At 61.1% G+C, this 14811-nt stretch overlaps 2 protein-coding genes across 3 annotated transcripts in view; both read right to left on the bottom strand.

Moving 5' to 3' along the window:
• The window catches only part of EPHB3 (EPH receptor B3), a 42561-nt gene extending 34254 nt beyond the window's left edge, over positions 1-8307 (bottom strand). For both annotated transcript variants that reach the window (XM_090056320.1, XM_090056322.1), the window contains exon 1: positions 8173-8307. In XM_090056320.1, coding sequence (XP_089912446.1) covers positions 8173-8233 — 61 coding nt within the window. In that variant the 5' untranslated portion in view covers positions 8234-8307. The remainder of the gene's footprint in view (positions 1-8172) is intronic.
• A 4819-nt stretch (positions 8308-13126) lies between these two features.
• Positions 13127-14811, bottom strand: part of LOC149863164 (uncharacterized) — a 92031-nt gene continuing 90346 nt past the window's right edge. The window contains exon 4 of the mRNA XM_090053052.1: positions 13127-13443. Coding sequence (XP_089909178.1) covers positions 13225-13443 — 219 coding nt within the window. The 3' untranslated portion in view covers positions 13127-13224. The remainder of the gene's footprint in view (positions 13444-14811) is intronic.

The raw sequence follows: 14811 nt of genomic DNA, 5'->3' as shown, positions 1-14811 counted from the left end.
TGAGACAGGACCATAAGCCGGGGAAGGAAGCACCTCTTTTTATAGACAGGGAGTTGAAGTGAAAGGACTTGCCCAAGGTCACACAATGAGGCTGTGGCAGAGCCAGGAAGCAGCTGGAGATCTCCCAGATCCCAAGCTGGTGCCCTAACGGCAAAGCCAAGGTTTCCTCACGTCAGGGGAAGGCGCACTGCAACCCTCACTCCCTGCGTGGGGGGAACAAACTACATTTGGGAGAGGATGGCGGAGGTCCAGAGACCCCTCAGCCGACTACTGCATCTCCCCACCCCCAGGCGATGCACCCCACCACTCCTGACTTCATCCGCCCCCAGCCAGACCCCCCCTCACCTCATGGAGCTGCAAACTGAATTCCCAGATAAGATCTCGGTCTCCGAAAGCTGGCCCAAGCCGAGAGGAAAAGAGGCCAGAAGGAGCTGGTCAGGACTGGCGCGCCACCTTCACGCCCGGGTCCCTCTCCCCCGCGCTCTTTGAGCGGCTGAAGGGAGCTCCAGCCGGGTTCTCGCCCAGAGCAGTTCTCTGATGGCAGCGAGACAGATGCAGCATGTGACCTCGGACAGGTGCCAAAAACCCAACTGGAAGAGCAGCTGAAGTGCCAGCGCTGGGGACTCGGGGAGGGGCTGGCGGTCTCCTAAACGGGCACTGTTCAGGGGAGCCACCCCAGCCCCAAACTGGTCACCACCACGGGGCTGTCTCCCACCGACACTCTGCACCACCCCATCACCACGGGGGAGCTACCCCCAGCCCCCTCGTGCCATTGCATCGGCCTGCCCACGCCAGTCACTTGCCCTGCTCAAAGCTACTCCTCGCACCATGGGACGTGGTGGCACTAACACGCCTTCCCAACCTGTTCATGCCCGGCAGAGCTGCCCAGAGCCCAGGCAAGGCTAAGAGGGTTCTTGCTGGGCAACATGCCACACACTTTTCCCCAAGGGTGCTACAGATCCGACACTATGGGGCACTTTGCTAGCACACGTGGAAGCAACTCGTGTTGCTCTGCTGCAGGCCCAGAGTGCCCTTGAAAGGGAGCTGCTGGAGCCAGCTGTGCTTTCACCCAGCGCCGACGGCCGGTTCAGAGCGGTGCCAGGTCGCCGTGCCCAGGCTCTGTTGGAAGGAGGCTGCTCAAAGCCCACCTCCACGGTGCTGTTTGTTCAGGCTCTGGCCATTTGGGGCTCACAAAGCACCTTGTACACCCAAGTTGACAAAGCAGCCCCATGCAAATGCAGACGCTGCATTACAGCCACGCCAGACCGGCCCTGTCCTGCCACGCGCCTGCCCCAGGCCCCTTGAACATGCCCAAACGAGCAACATGGCCACACCAGACAACCTGGCCACCGACGTCTTTGCGTGGGATCTCCACGTCTGTCTCCCTTGCTTCCAAGCTGCCGTCCCCGGCAAGCCTCCAGTCCCATATTGCAGGGCACACCTCGCCCCTCCATAAAGGCTTTCCCACCTCACCAGTTCCTTTCTGCCTGTTCCTACGGGCAGCCCGTAGTCTCAGAGAATGGGACCAAGTAACCCAGTGCTGCTTGGACCGGCAAAGCCAGATGGGAAGGCCGGAAGAGAGGAACAGCCTCTTATAAATCACTGCAAAAACTGTGCAGCCGGGCCCCCTCCCCTGCCCCAGAAATAACTCATCCAGTCGGGTGACAGCAGACCCGTTCAAGCTGCAAATACCATTAACTGGGACAGAGGCAGCAAACTGCTCCACAAACCCGTCTTCGTCCCCGGACTTTATGGAAAAAAAGAAAATGACTCCTAACGGTGAGCCAGGTTTGCCCCGTGTCCCCCAGAGCCGTCCATCACTGGGGCAAGGCTGCGGGTGCCACCTCCACGGAGCCCCTGGTTGAAACCAGAGGGGGAAGACGGCTTATGTTGCATGCCTGACTATGGGATCCCTGCAGAGGAAGAGGCCTTGGGGTGCGTGCCTACGTCTCTGGCTTGGACCCGATTCAGAGCCACCCAACACGCCGCCGAAGGACACGAGGCGGGCAGCTGACGGACTCTCCGGCTCTGCTCCTGGAGGTGACTCCAGGCTGCATTTAGAGATGCCTCCCAAGCTCAGCATGCAGGCTATTCCTCTGGAAACCTTCCAGGAAGCAGAGGGGGGGAAAAAATCCCCAAAAGTTACTTATCGCACGTTCGAAGCCGCTCGTCCCACAGACACGGCGGCTCTGCGAGGCCGCGCTCAGCTGCCAAGCTGTGTCCCATCCAGGCCGCGCGGAGGGAACCTCTGCCAAAACGTCCCTCCCCGCTCCTGCCTGGGGCAGTTACCCGAGTCTCCGCGCTGCGCTCTGCTCACTTCCTCCAGCTCTCAAGCACCGAGCCCATCTGGAACTGTTTAAACCCAAATATTGCCTCCCCCCCGCCCCATTCCAGACCCCCCCCCACCCCAAAGTCAGATTCTTCCAAAGTTAAAACAAGCACAGAGTCAGGAGGGGGTGCCAGGCCTGGCTGACTCTCGCCTTCATTTCAGTTTAATTTCTGGGGAACTAGAATAAATCTGTCCCTGGCAATCGTTCAACCTCGGCACATTTTTCTCATTAATAAAAAAAAGTGGGGGAAAAAAAAAAAAAAAGAGCAGGCCTTGGGTTGCGAGCCGTTGGTGCGTGCGTGCGTGCAGGACAGCCCCCTCCCCGCCGTCATCCCCAAAGTGGGCTCTCGCTCATACCTTAGCTCTTGCTGGGCCATTGCATGAATTAGTGAAGTGACACATGGGACAGACCGGAGAAGCGGGCAAGGCCTGGCCCCCCACCCTTTACGCCACATGCGCCTGCGGCCCCCCCAAAAGGAACTTAAGCAAGGCCCCACCTTCCTCCCAGAGAAACCGGGGGGGGGGCAATGCTGCTGCAGCTGCTGGCACCGCGAGAGGAGGATGTCCTCGCCAGCAGGCTGCGGGGCAAGGTCCTGCACAGCCGCTGTTCCCAGCTCCGGGGCGGCGGGGAAGTGGCTTCCCTACTCCATCTGGGTGCAGGAAGAGCTGGCGAGGGGGGAGGGAAGAGCCTCCTTTAAACCTTTGATTTCCATTCATATGGAAGCAGCTCAGCAGGGCCCAATCCCAGCCCAGTGCCTATTGCTTCCTGCATGAAGGGAAGTCCAGGGGCTGCTGGCACTGCTGCGGTAGGGGGTAGGAAACAGGTGTGCATCAGCTGCTTCGAGGACACAGAGCCCATACGCCCAAGAACATGCATGCAAATTCCCCATTGACGAGCACGGGACAGCACATGGGGAGGGTGGGGAGCCTGTCAAATTCCTGCCCTTCCCCCTTGCAGGCAGCCCCAGGACACCAGCTCCACAAACCTCCCACCCTGGCACAGCGCGGTGCCAGCGCCAACTGCCCTGGTGGCACTTCGCATTCGTTTGAAAGCACCCTGTAGCCAAACCGCTGCCCCCACGCTACTGTCCCACCAGCCAGCCTCCCCTTCCCCTGGCTTGCTCCGTCCTCTGCATTCAAGCAGTAGGACACCTGACCCTGAAGGCAAGCAGGGACAGGAGAGTTCAAGGGTGGGCTGAGCCACAAGATGAGCGGCTGCAGGTACAACTGTTCAGATGTGCTCTGCTTCCAACAACCTCTTTGGAGGGAGAAGACAGAGCTTGGAGGGAACGCCCCATAGAAAGGGTATCCCACGACCCCAGCTGCAGCGCCATACCAGCAACGCAGCTGCCGAGAGCTGGCTATCCTCACGGTAGGGCTAAGGTTGTCACCTGTCCAGTTTTCATCCGGACAATCCAGGAATATGGAGTCTTTGCCCAGAATCCAGCGAAACTTGGACGCCTAATGTCCAGGAACAGGACTGGGAGGACGAGGTGGCAGTTCTCGGGGCACAAATTCATAGGCTACAAGGAGTTTCCAAAAGAGGTTCAACCCAGGTCCCACCTCCCCCCATGGCCGGTAGCACACACACAAAATCATGCCATTTCCAGACTGGTCCAGGAATGGCTCCAGCAAAAAGGTGGCCAAAACGTTAGGCAGCTTGGCTTGCTTACAAAATGGCTCCCGATTCCCATCATGGCGAAGCAGCCACTGTCAGTCACGTTCGCGGCGGGCCGAGGAATGCCATCCGAGTTAGCTCACGGCCAGGCTGAGCTTGCCTTCCCTGCACACCTGGCCAGCGTGTGCAAATTTTGGGAGGGTGTTCCCGTCGGGCCAGGGCTGTCCCGACACCCCCGCCGAGCAACACGGGCTCGGAGCCCCCGACAAGCCAACGCTCTTCTTGCCGCCAGCCCCCACCAGCGGAGCTAGGAGGCAGGTCGTGACTGCAGCATGGGAGTCTGGGCTGTTTTCCACCCACTGCAACTCCCCAACAAAGTGGATCTCCCCGAAACGTGGCAGCCCCGTGACCGGCCTCGACTCAGGACGGGGGAATCCTCCTCCCCACAAAACAGCGGCTTCTTCAGGCCCAGCCCTGGCGCGAGGGGCACCAGAGCCCTACAGTGCGCAGGGCAGCAAAGAGGACGAATTCAAGGCTGAGAAGGGATTTTCCGCTCCATTGGCACTGGTTTTCCAGCGACGGGCAGAGTGCAAGCCCTATAGCGTCTGCACGCACCGCACCCCACCGCTGGGCCTCCCAGACGCACCCCACGGTGCAAGGGAACAGAGGGACGTCTTCTTCCCCAGCTAAGATTGCTGGTTGAAGGGGAAACAAAGGGCAGGGGAGTCTCCCAAGAGTCCAGGTAAATGAGCCACCCAGCAGAGAGAGTAGTGACAACAACTCCTAAGACCGCGGCCGTCTTGGGGACAACCGGGCGACTCCGATTTCCGTCCGCACAGCAAACCCAGGCTCAGAGCTTTTGGGGGACATCCCGAGTTTGGGAAGAACGGGCCTAGCGCGTCGGGGCTGGGCTCCCCTGGGCTGCACTCAGGCTCGTGCACCCTTCCCCCCGCGCTCAGCACCAAGGAGGAGTCCCTTAATCCCGACAAACCAGTTTGACTCAGCACAACAGGCACAGCTACAATTTTCAACAATACACGAGCCTGTGATTCAGATTCCTCCGGCCGTTTAATTAAATGCCGAGCTCCCATTTTCTAGCAGCGGCAGCAGCAGCCACTTCTCATGGCCAAAAAATGCAACTGACTGGTTTCCCCAAATTTCTGGTGAGATCAGTCATCAAAACAAAGCCAGGAGTTTGGGGACATTCCTTGAAACCGGAGGCCACTATTCGTGTCATGTGAGAGACACGCACACGTACCGACCCGGAGTTTCAGGCCCTGGGGCGGATGGGTGTTTTGTGCTTCCAACCCACGGGCTGAACTGCACTAGGCAAAAAAAAAGACCCAGCGAACAATGGAAGCGCCAAAATTGCCGGCATGCAGCCGGCCCCTGAAATCTCAGTGCATGCGGCGCGCTCTCCCTTCTCGCTAAGTGTGCTCTGCCGGACACAAAGGAAAACCCCTCTCCGCCCCGGCTCAGGAAACACGGACAAGAGGCAGCTTTCAGGAGCAAGGGAAGGGAGGTTGAGAGAGTCGGGGCAGCACCACAAAGCCCTACACGACGGGCCCTCAACCCTGGCCCTACCCTGAAGCATCAATAAAACAGCAGGGCTAACATCCATGAATCACGCCGTCGAGAAACCAGCCGTTTCAGGAAAAAGCAATTCAACAAAAAGCACATCTCCCTGCCAAGAAAATAGCCAACCGTTTCTAGAAACAGGGCTGGGGAGGGAGAGCCAGGTCTGAATCAAACAGGGGTGCCTTGGTACGAGAACAACCACGGGGTCGTATTTATGGTCAACCTGAACAGCAGCGAGGCGCAACCGAAGAGGACTTGTCCCCTTCCCCTGTGCCAGCTGGAGAACGAACTCTCCACAACTTCATCTTCGTCGTGTCACTCTCCCCCAGCTCCCCAAGAGTCAGCAAACGTCCCCAAGGGTCTGCCTGGCTCATCCGCAAGCTCAGGGGTGCGCATGTAGGAAGGTGCGGGACTCTCTCTGGGATTTCTGACTCCAACCCCTCTCCCAGCTGGAAACAACACCTTGGCCTGCATGCGGTGACATGGAGGCTTCCCACAGACCACCATGAACCCTCCCCGGAGAGAGCCGAGTGCCCCCTTTTGCAAGGCACTAACGATCTGGGGTTGCTGCCTGCTCCTGCCAGCTCAGAGCCTGGCACGGTCAGGCAGGCAGCTCCGTGCTGCCTCCGCACCCACGCAGGCCCCCCAAGGCCGACAGCTGGAAGTCACCACTGGAACCGAACCCGGAGAGAGCAAAGAGGAGAAATTTAGCCCATCTCGTCAGGCCGGGTCCCGTGCTTGGGCGTGCAGAGCTGGGCTTTGCGTGGAAGACAGGAGACGTTGCCCAGCCCAGAGGCTCTGGTGCCAGCGGCTGGGCGGGGAGCTGGCTCCAGGGGCCAGAGCCAGGCCTCCCCCTGCCGTGCTTGTGCGCACCCCGTGCTGAGAGCTTGCTCCCGTGTAGCCGGGCCCCAGCTCCTGACCACAGCGGGGCAAACCCGTCTCCTCCTTGCATTCAGATACTTGGCCAGAGAAAGCTGCTGCTGTTGCTTCTGGACAGAGCAGGCTGAGGCACTGCTGAACCGGAGAAGAAAACCACACTGTAACTTCAAACAAGTCCAGCGCCCTTGCAGGATCTGGAGAGAAACCATTTTCTCCCGAGCAACACAAAGCGCTCACTGAGCTCGGCTTCCCCCATCCCCACAGTGCCCCGAAAAGAAGCCGGGCTCCAAGCCATCGACCCGGAGGACGGGGCCGGGGGGAGCCAGAGTTGCACAGTAACACCGGCAGTAGATCTGCACAGCCCCCAGGCCAAGATTCACCCCACGCCAAAGGTGGGGAGGCCACAGGGAGCTGCAAATCCCCGGCACGAGGGGAGAGGAGGAGGTGGCAGCCCCGGTTTGGAGTACGTGCATGCAGATTTACTGCCCGGCTGGATTTACGACGAGCATTAAAATATCTGAACTAACGCGCACCCTGGATTTACAGCGACTGCTCCAACGCCCCGGTCCGTGCCAGGGAACCGCCGCGCCAGGGGCTGGAAACGCCAGGCGCAGCACCGCGCTGCCCCGAGACGGGCTCAGCCATCTCGGCTCCCGGGGAGGCCGAAACGGCTCGCGGCCTGGCCAGTCGGCCGTGCCACCTCCCTAGCCGCTCGCAGGTCCGGTCCGAACAAAAGCGGGGACGATGCGGGCACGAAGCGGCCAGCCCTCCGCCGACCTCGCGCTCGCCCCGCGCTGCTGAAGCCGGACTGCTCGCCAAGGCCTGGTCAACAGCTGGAGCGTGACCTCCCCAGGAGGAGCATTCGGCCCTGTGACCCCTCCGCATGCTCAGGAAGCTGGGGAAACCCTGCGACTCCTAAGCCAAAGCTGTTTATTTTCCCTGTCCTGCTCCTCGCTCCGGCCGGCCGGGTTAAACAGCCAGCTCCCCAGCAACGACGCCGGCGCAGCGCGCTGGCCGGGGATTCAACAGGAGGCGGAGGCCGCCGGGAGCGGCAAGCAGGGCGCCCGGCCCCGAGCGCGGCAGCCGGCCGAGCCGCACACCGCCTCGGGCCAGGAGGGCGCCGCTCCGGGCCCATGCCTGCAACACGGGCGGCCCCGGCACGCGGCCCCACACCCGGACTCCCGAACGACGTCTGTGCACCTAGTTCTTAACAGGACCGGTGCCGCGCCGTGCCCGGAGGCTCGTGACGGGCCCAGGAAACGCGGCCCCTGCCCGCAACTTCGCTCCCGGCTGCCCGGCCTTCAGGAATGTGCAGGCGGGCGAGCGCCGCCGCGGCGGCGTGCGGCACCATCGCTTCCAAACGCCCGAGCGCGGGGGACGAGGCCGGGAGACCTCTCTCTCCCCCGCGGCCGCAGCGGGATGCGAGGAGGAGGAGGGCCGGGGGCCCGCGCCTGTGTCCAAGCCGAAGACGTGCCCCTCGCGCGGGCGGGGACGCCCCATCCCGCGCCGACCAGAGCGGGCAGCGGGGCTTCGCTCTCGTCGCCAGCCCCGCTCCGGACGGCGCTTCCCCGCGGGCCAGAGGGGAACCAGGTCCCGAGACAAAAGCGGCTTTTTTCGGATTTGGGGGTTTCGGCAAGCGGAGTTGCACAAACTTCTCGCGGCCCCGTCCCGGGGGCAGCAGGGCGGGCTGGGGAAGGGGAGGAAGCGGCGCAGCCCGCCCCGCCGCCCCTTCGGTCGCAGCCTGCTGACGGCGCGGCGCCGCACCCACCTTCCAGTGCCCGGCAGGCGCCGACCAGCAGCAGTAGCAGCACCGGGCGCGCTGCGGCCATGGCGGCCCGTCCCTGCGCTGCGGCTCCGCGCTCCCGTCCCCGCCGCTGGCGCTGCCGCTCTGGGCGCTCCGGCGCGGCAGCCGCGGCTCAGCCCCGGGGGGCGGGGCCAGCTCCCGGCCCGGCCCCGGCCCCGGCAACCGGCACGGCGCGACACGCCCCTAGCAACGCCGAGCGCGCGGCTCATTGGACGCTCGCCGCCCGGCCCCTCCCGGCGGGGCGGGGCGTCGGGGGAGGGGAGGTGGCCCGGCCGAGGAAGGCGGGGACTCGCGGGCCAATGGGGAGGCGCGGCCACGCCCCCCACCGCGGCCACGCCCCCTGGGGCTGCGTGGAGCAGAGCGGGGAGAGCGCCCCCCCCAGCGGCCGGCCGCGGCACCGGGGCTTAAAGGCGGGGTGGAAGCGGCCGGGCTCGGGGTCGGGCACGGGCCCTGCCTCCCCCCCCCTCCTGGCATGGTCCCTGCCTGCCCCCGTCCCCGCTTGCCCCCGTGCTGACACCCTGTTCCCCCACAACCTGGCCTAGCGCCCCCGCCCCGGCCCTGGCGCATCCCTGCCCCTGTGCCGCCCCTGGCCCGGTGCCAGCCCCGCCCCGCCCCCGCGTCTCCCCTGGACGGGGAAGTTGACGGGCCCGCAGGAGCAGCAGGGCCCGGGCCCACAGGCCGGGCAGACACGTGCGAGCGGCGAGGCTTTGGCAGGGCCGTGGCCTTTACTGGGCAGGCGACGCGGTGGCGAGAGCGGGAGGCGGGCGAGGGCGAGGCGGCCTTCCTCGGGACCCGAGGCTTCGGCCTCTCGCAGGGCGGCACGGGGAGAGCTGACGGAGAGTGTCTCGCACCCCAAAGCTCATCCCGTCTTACCCCAGCTGCTTCGCTGGTGCAGTTAACGCTGTCGCCCTTTGAAGGCCTGGCCTCTCGCAGACGTCTGTGGCTGCAGCATCGCTCCTACACCACGGGGAAGAACCAAGCAGGAGCTGGCAGAAGATGCGGTCATGGCCGGGGCTGGAGGTGTGCAAAGTCCCAGGCCGGTGCGGCTGGAAGATGCTTCGGAGAGGCCTGTGTGGGGTCCCTTGCAGAGCTAGAGCTGCGAGGATCCTTCTTCCACCGTCCGGAGGCGCTCAAGTGGGGAACTGCCTGGCGGGCAGCACCCCGGGTACCAATGCAGCTCTGGAGCAGGCTGCATGCGGCCAGCCATGGCACCAGGGACCCCCGCATGCCCGTGCACAAGCATGCAGACCACCTGCAGATGTGCCGGAGCCCCCCACCCCCCAAGCCTGGGCAGAAGGGCTGCCTATGGGCTTCACCCCGTGACAGCTGGCTCTGCTGGCAGGAGGTACCAGCTGTTAGTGAGGCTGCGGCTGCCAGCGGAAAACGCGGGCACACCTGCACGCATGCTCTGGCAGCTTCCCTGTGGCAGTGGTGCCTCCTGTCACCCACGGACGGGGCTGCCACCCGGGCAGAGCAGGGAGGACAGCTGGGTTCATGTAGATCAGGTCCCAGGACCCTTGCCTCCAGGTTTATTGGATGTCAGCACTGAGGCCTGGGTGCGAGGGACCTGCCCAGCCTCCCTCCCCGGTCCCAGGAGCTCAGCGGCCCCTGCGGCAGCGCAGGGGCAGGTTCTTTGCCCCACTTTGCTCCTTTCAAGCTTCTCGGGCAGCACCGAGGGTGAAGAGGCCCCTTGTGTTCCTGCTGCCGAGACTTCCCCCAGAAGAGGAGAGGTGTTAGGCAGCATGGACCTCACAACCTGACCCAGCATCACCCTCCTAGCACCCTCCGCCCAGGGCAGAGGGCAGGGCAGGGGCAGTGGAGCAGAAACACCATGTACCCCGGCTGCCTGTGAGGCATGGAGGCCAACCCCAGGAGGGGCAAAGTGCCTTGCTCCAGCCTGGACAAGGAGTCGGCGTCGGGGCAGAGAGAGAAGTCCAGGGGCCTGTTATTTTGCTCTCGTAGCCTCTACCATCCTGCTCACCACCTGTGCTCCAGGCAGAGGCAGTCCCTTGCTGCAGGGCTGTGCACCCAGGGTGCTTTCGTCCACCTGGATCCCTGAGTGCTGATGAACCACGAGGGCATTTAGCACCTGCCCCTGGGGTGGGTCTTCCACCCCTTTCCCCCTCTGTCCCACGATGGGGACTTGCATGCTCCACTCGTGGCTCTCTGGGTCGCACCGCTCCCACTCCGCTCAGCCGGGAGATTCTGCTTCAGTGCTCCCAGACTGGTGCAGGTCAGGCAGATCCCTTCCCATCGCCCCTGCTCCAGGGCACTGAGCCTGACTGCTAGCACCTGAGCGAGTCACCGGCACCCCGGGGAGCTTTCTGCAGGGTCTGCATTGCTCTTCTGAGTTCTGCTTGAAAAGTTCAAAAGTCACCAAGCTAAACTCAGACTTCTCCCGGCCCTGGAAGGAAGGAGGCATTCCCAGCCCCAGGGACGGGAACAAGTGGTGGGGTCAAGAGAGATGGGGGGCAGTGGGGAAGGGTACAGTGCAGCCAGGCTCTGCAGTGTTTCACCCTCAGTCACCCCAAAGGCACTGAAATCTGGGGCAGGGGAGGTGGCTATGAAGCCAGGTCTCTTGCTAGACACCACCACTCTGGGAACGCTTGACCTCTGCAGCCCTGCTCCCGAGATCCTGAGGTGCAGACAGAAGCTCTCTCAAGGGCAGAGGAAACCAGAACCAGGTCTGCCTTGGCCTCTGCCGGCCGAGCACCCAAGACAAGGCTTGCAGCACAGCGCTGCTGGAGTTCATGAGGAAGTCGTTGGCACTTTCTTCCCTCCAGCTCAGGGACATCAAAGCCATTCATCAGATAAGCCCAAATCATACTTCTCATTATGCTGGAGGCAACACACCAAGGCCATCAGTGCAAGGTGGCACAAAGCAGCATGCAGATGTAGGCAGCAGCTTCTTTAGGCAAGGGCAGGGCTTGTTGTAAGGACAAGTGCATGTGGAAATGGCCCATATGTCTTTATGGCCAAGCCTGGGGTCTTTCCCCTCACTGGGGAAGAGATGTTTTTTCACTGAGCATTGGGCTGGCCTGCGTGGACCGCACCAAGCTCGGCATGGCCAGTGATAATAGGTACAAGCACCCGCTCTTTTCTCCTGAGGCTCATTATTGTAATTGTGATGGCTCTGCTGGGTTCTGCCTGTGTATCTCTGCGGTGTCAGTAGTGGGATTCATGGCAGAGGCAAAGAAACAGAGCAGGTCGGCCAGAGGGAAATCCAGACCAGCCTGGGCAAAGCCATTCGGGACCCAGGCAGATCCGTGGGAGGTGGGCTGGACATGCATGGAGTAAATGTGGAAGTGCTCACAGCGTGGCTGGCATCATTGCACCTCTGATGATCTGCCCACAGCTTCACTGGCAGCGCAGAGGTATTCAGTGCTCTATCGGTAGGCTTCTTCAGGCAGAGAGTGCAAATGTTGTCACAGCTGCCACTAGGCCTGGTGCACTGCGGGAGATTGAGCAGCATCATAATAGCCTAGAGGAGAGAATATCTCCCCGACTCTCTCAGGCTGCAGCTGGGGGATGGCCCGTGCCCTCGGTTCCCTGCTGCGCTCCATATGAGACTTGGGGGAAATCCATGGAGCGCAGCGGAGACGCATGGGGGGAGGCAGTGATTCCCAAGGAGGAGTGTGCATGTCCCTGGAGGCACACAGAAGGTGGGTGGGCTGTCACAGCACAGAGCACGTGTCCACGTGCATGTAGCATGAGCTGGCTGACTCTAGCCTGCACGGGCAACCACACGACATGACTGCACAAGATTTAGCACCCGTTCGCCACTGGAGCCCGTACCCCACGTCGCTAGAGAGTTAGAGCGCTGGAGGCTAAAGGATGTTGCCTGTTGCCAGCTGTTGCTAGCAACAGAGCCAGCACTGGTACATCAGCCCATGCTACAGCCTCCGCTTGATTTTGCTGCGTAGACACCATAGTTGGGCTGGATTAGTTGGGCTTTCCTAGCGGGGGAGTGGGGAGCTCTGCTTCCACGCTGTCAACCCCATTGCCTTTGGGTATGAAGGTCAAAGCTTCTCATTTACGGCAGGAAGGGCAAACAATTGGGATTCCAACCCGCCAGGCAAGATCCCTCCTAGGACCTGGACCTCACATCCCCACCTCTCCTCCTCAGGGTGCCTAAGGGGACTCTTCTCTCCCAGGGTAGCCCTGGATCTCATCTCCGGGCAGGGGGGCATCAGGCAGCCACACGGCTGCCGTGCATTGTGAGAGGTGAAATCCATCTCACAGAGGATGATGGGGCCCTGGACCACCTGATCCACAAGTCCCAGGGGCCTTGGCAGTGGCATTGCAACATGGGATGTCTTCAGGTTCAGGCAGTTGGTTTTGCAATGAAAGACAGAATTACCCAAGGAAAGCCAAGCGTTTCCCGCACAACACGTCGTTGAATCAAAAACCCCACTTCCCACCTCGTTGGCCAAGCCCTCTGCCCCTTGGTAGATGAGGAAGGATGTGGTTGCCATATTGACCAAAAGCAGACCAGAAGGATGGAGATGGAGGAGGAGCAGATGGTGGAGTTGCTATGTGGCTTGGGGAGGTCTGTTCCTATGTAGGGGATAATAGGAGGAAAGTGCCAAGCTGGCCCAGGGAGGACCAAACCAGCCCATAAAACTCAGTGTCCTCTGATTGCATGATGAGGAACAAGGCTACTTCACCAAGGAGCAGCTGATTCTGGAAGGTGCCAGCGGTGAGGACCAAAAACATGAGCGTGATATATAAAAAGACAGAAAAATAACGCTGCACACATGCGGCCTGGCTACCCGCAGACACTCCACTTTCTACAATCCTCTGCCAAACGGCTTCCTGGGCGGCTGGCTCCCTGCGTGGCGGTGAAATGCATCTGCTCTAACGACGGCGGTGCGAGCTACCCAAGCACAAAATTTCCGAACAGAACGGGGGGAAAAATTGTTTATTCACACTTGAATAACTGAAAAACGACAGAGCCAATTTGGCTTTAGCTTCCCTGCAGAATTCCCCTTGGGGCTGAACTGAGCCTGGAGGATTTCAAGCCCAGAAGGAATTTGAGAACATGATGAGCCCTGAGAAAGGCCGGGGAAGCAAGCAGACGCTGAAATTTAACCTTACCTGCTGTACGAGGCCTGGCTTGCCATGTTCTTCCCAGTGATCGGGGCAATGCCTGTTGGGCAGCCTCAGCTTAGGAAGCACGCCCCGCTTCCATGCAGAACTGGGTAGCCGTCCATGCTTGCCTTGTCCAGATGAAGCCTAAAAACAAGGTCCTGCCTGTTAGTGGTCACTGAGGCTCCCAGGCGTGCAGGGAAGTTAACACCAGCACCACAACCACATTCCAGCATAACCTATGGCCTTGGTGGGCCCCGGTGTTCAAGAAATAGTAGAGACAGTCCTGGCCTCAACTCCCTTGGAACGACAGGCAAGGACCTGGCTAGCTATCAGGAGGCGCTACTTCACTGTCAGGGCGGGTAGGAGCTGGAACCAGCTTCCAAGGGAAGTGGTGCTTGCCCCTACCCTGGGGGTCTTTAAAAGGTTAGACAGGGGGTCTTTAAAAGGATGCTGGGGTCACTTGACCTCAGCATCCTTTCTGCCCGTGGCAGGGGGTCGCACTAGACGATCTGCTTAGGTCCCTTCCAGCCCGACCAACTATGAAACTATGACCCTAGAGGTGGCACCGCATGACCAAGAGGTCCCATGTAGGTGGGGGCATACGTCCTGGATCTACCTGTACAAGTGACTTGTTGGGTGGCTTTGGGAAACAATTGCTTCCTTTCTCCGTGCCGGCGGAGGAGGGGAGGGAGACGAGAGCTAAGTGAGGTGTTATCAGTGGGGAGCGGGGCAGAGAAAATGTGAGGACTGCCCAGGGAACGGGCCGAGACTCCCCAAGCAGCTCACGCACCAGTCACCTTGAACGTTTTTCCTCCACGGCTTGTGCGTGACCTTGGTGTTAAAAGAGGCATCAGGATTCTGGTCCCAATCTTAGCCACATGCACACTCAGGTGTGTGCGTATGTCTGTGCATGCGAGCCTGTGTGTGTGTCTATGTACGTGTGTAAGAAAAGATAATCCACCACCAGTACCTACCATCTACCCCTCCATCCACACACACACACCTTCCCACTGTAGGGCACAGGATGCTCTTCGGTGCTGCTCACCTGTCACCCTTCTGCACACAACCCTTTCCCCACACAACATGCACAATTGTCAAGGTTGTATGCGATAGTCCTGTAAAGGGAGATGCATGTCTGGCACCCCTGGGGGGCACAACTGGAGCTTGGAGAGGCAGGGAGGGGACTGACCCTGCCACCTTCATTTCTTCCCTCTGGTGCCTTTGTGCTTGGTGTATGATGCCTGCAGCCACTGGAGGTGCTTCGCAGCCTAGATGTTGTGTGTCCCTCCCCATGTTCTCACTCACTGTTTCACCAGGGGTTCATTCGGGCTTGGGTGGAAGGGAAGAAGGACCTCCCTGGGCGGGGTGTGTGTGGAAACGCAGTTGCTGGCAGAAAATATGCTCTCCACCAACAGCTGCACGCAGATCTGTGGGTCAGCAGCTGTGCATTAACCCTTGACGGCTGGAGGAGAAAACCTGACAGTGACGGGTCCCTTTAGCGTGCAACCAGAC

Source organism: Crocodylus siamensis, chromosome 6 (assembly GCF_052110815.1).
Source record: "Crocodylus siamensis isolate JL-2025a chromosome 6, ASM5211081v1, whole genome shotgun sequence".
NCBI classification, from domain to species: domain Eukaryota; kingdom Metazoa; phylum Chordata; order Crocodylia; family Crocodylidae; genus Crocodylus; species Crocodylus siamensis.
Note: the sequence above shows the minus strand (reverse complement) of the source record. Positions and strands in the feature narration are given on the sequence as shown.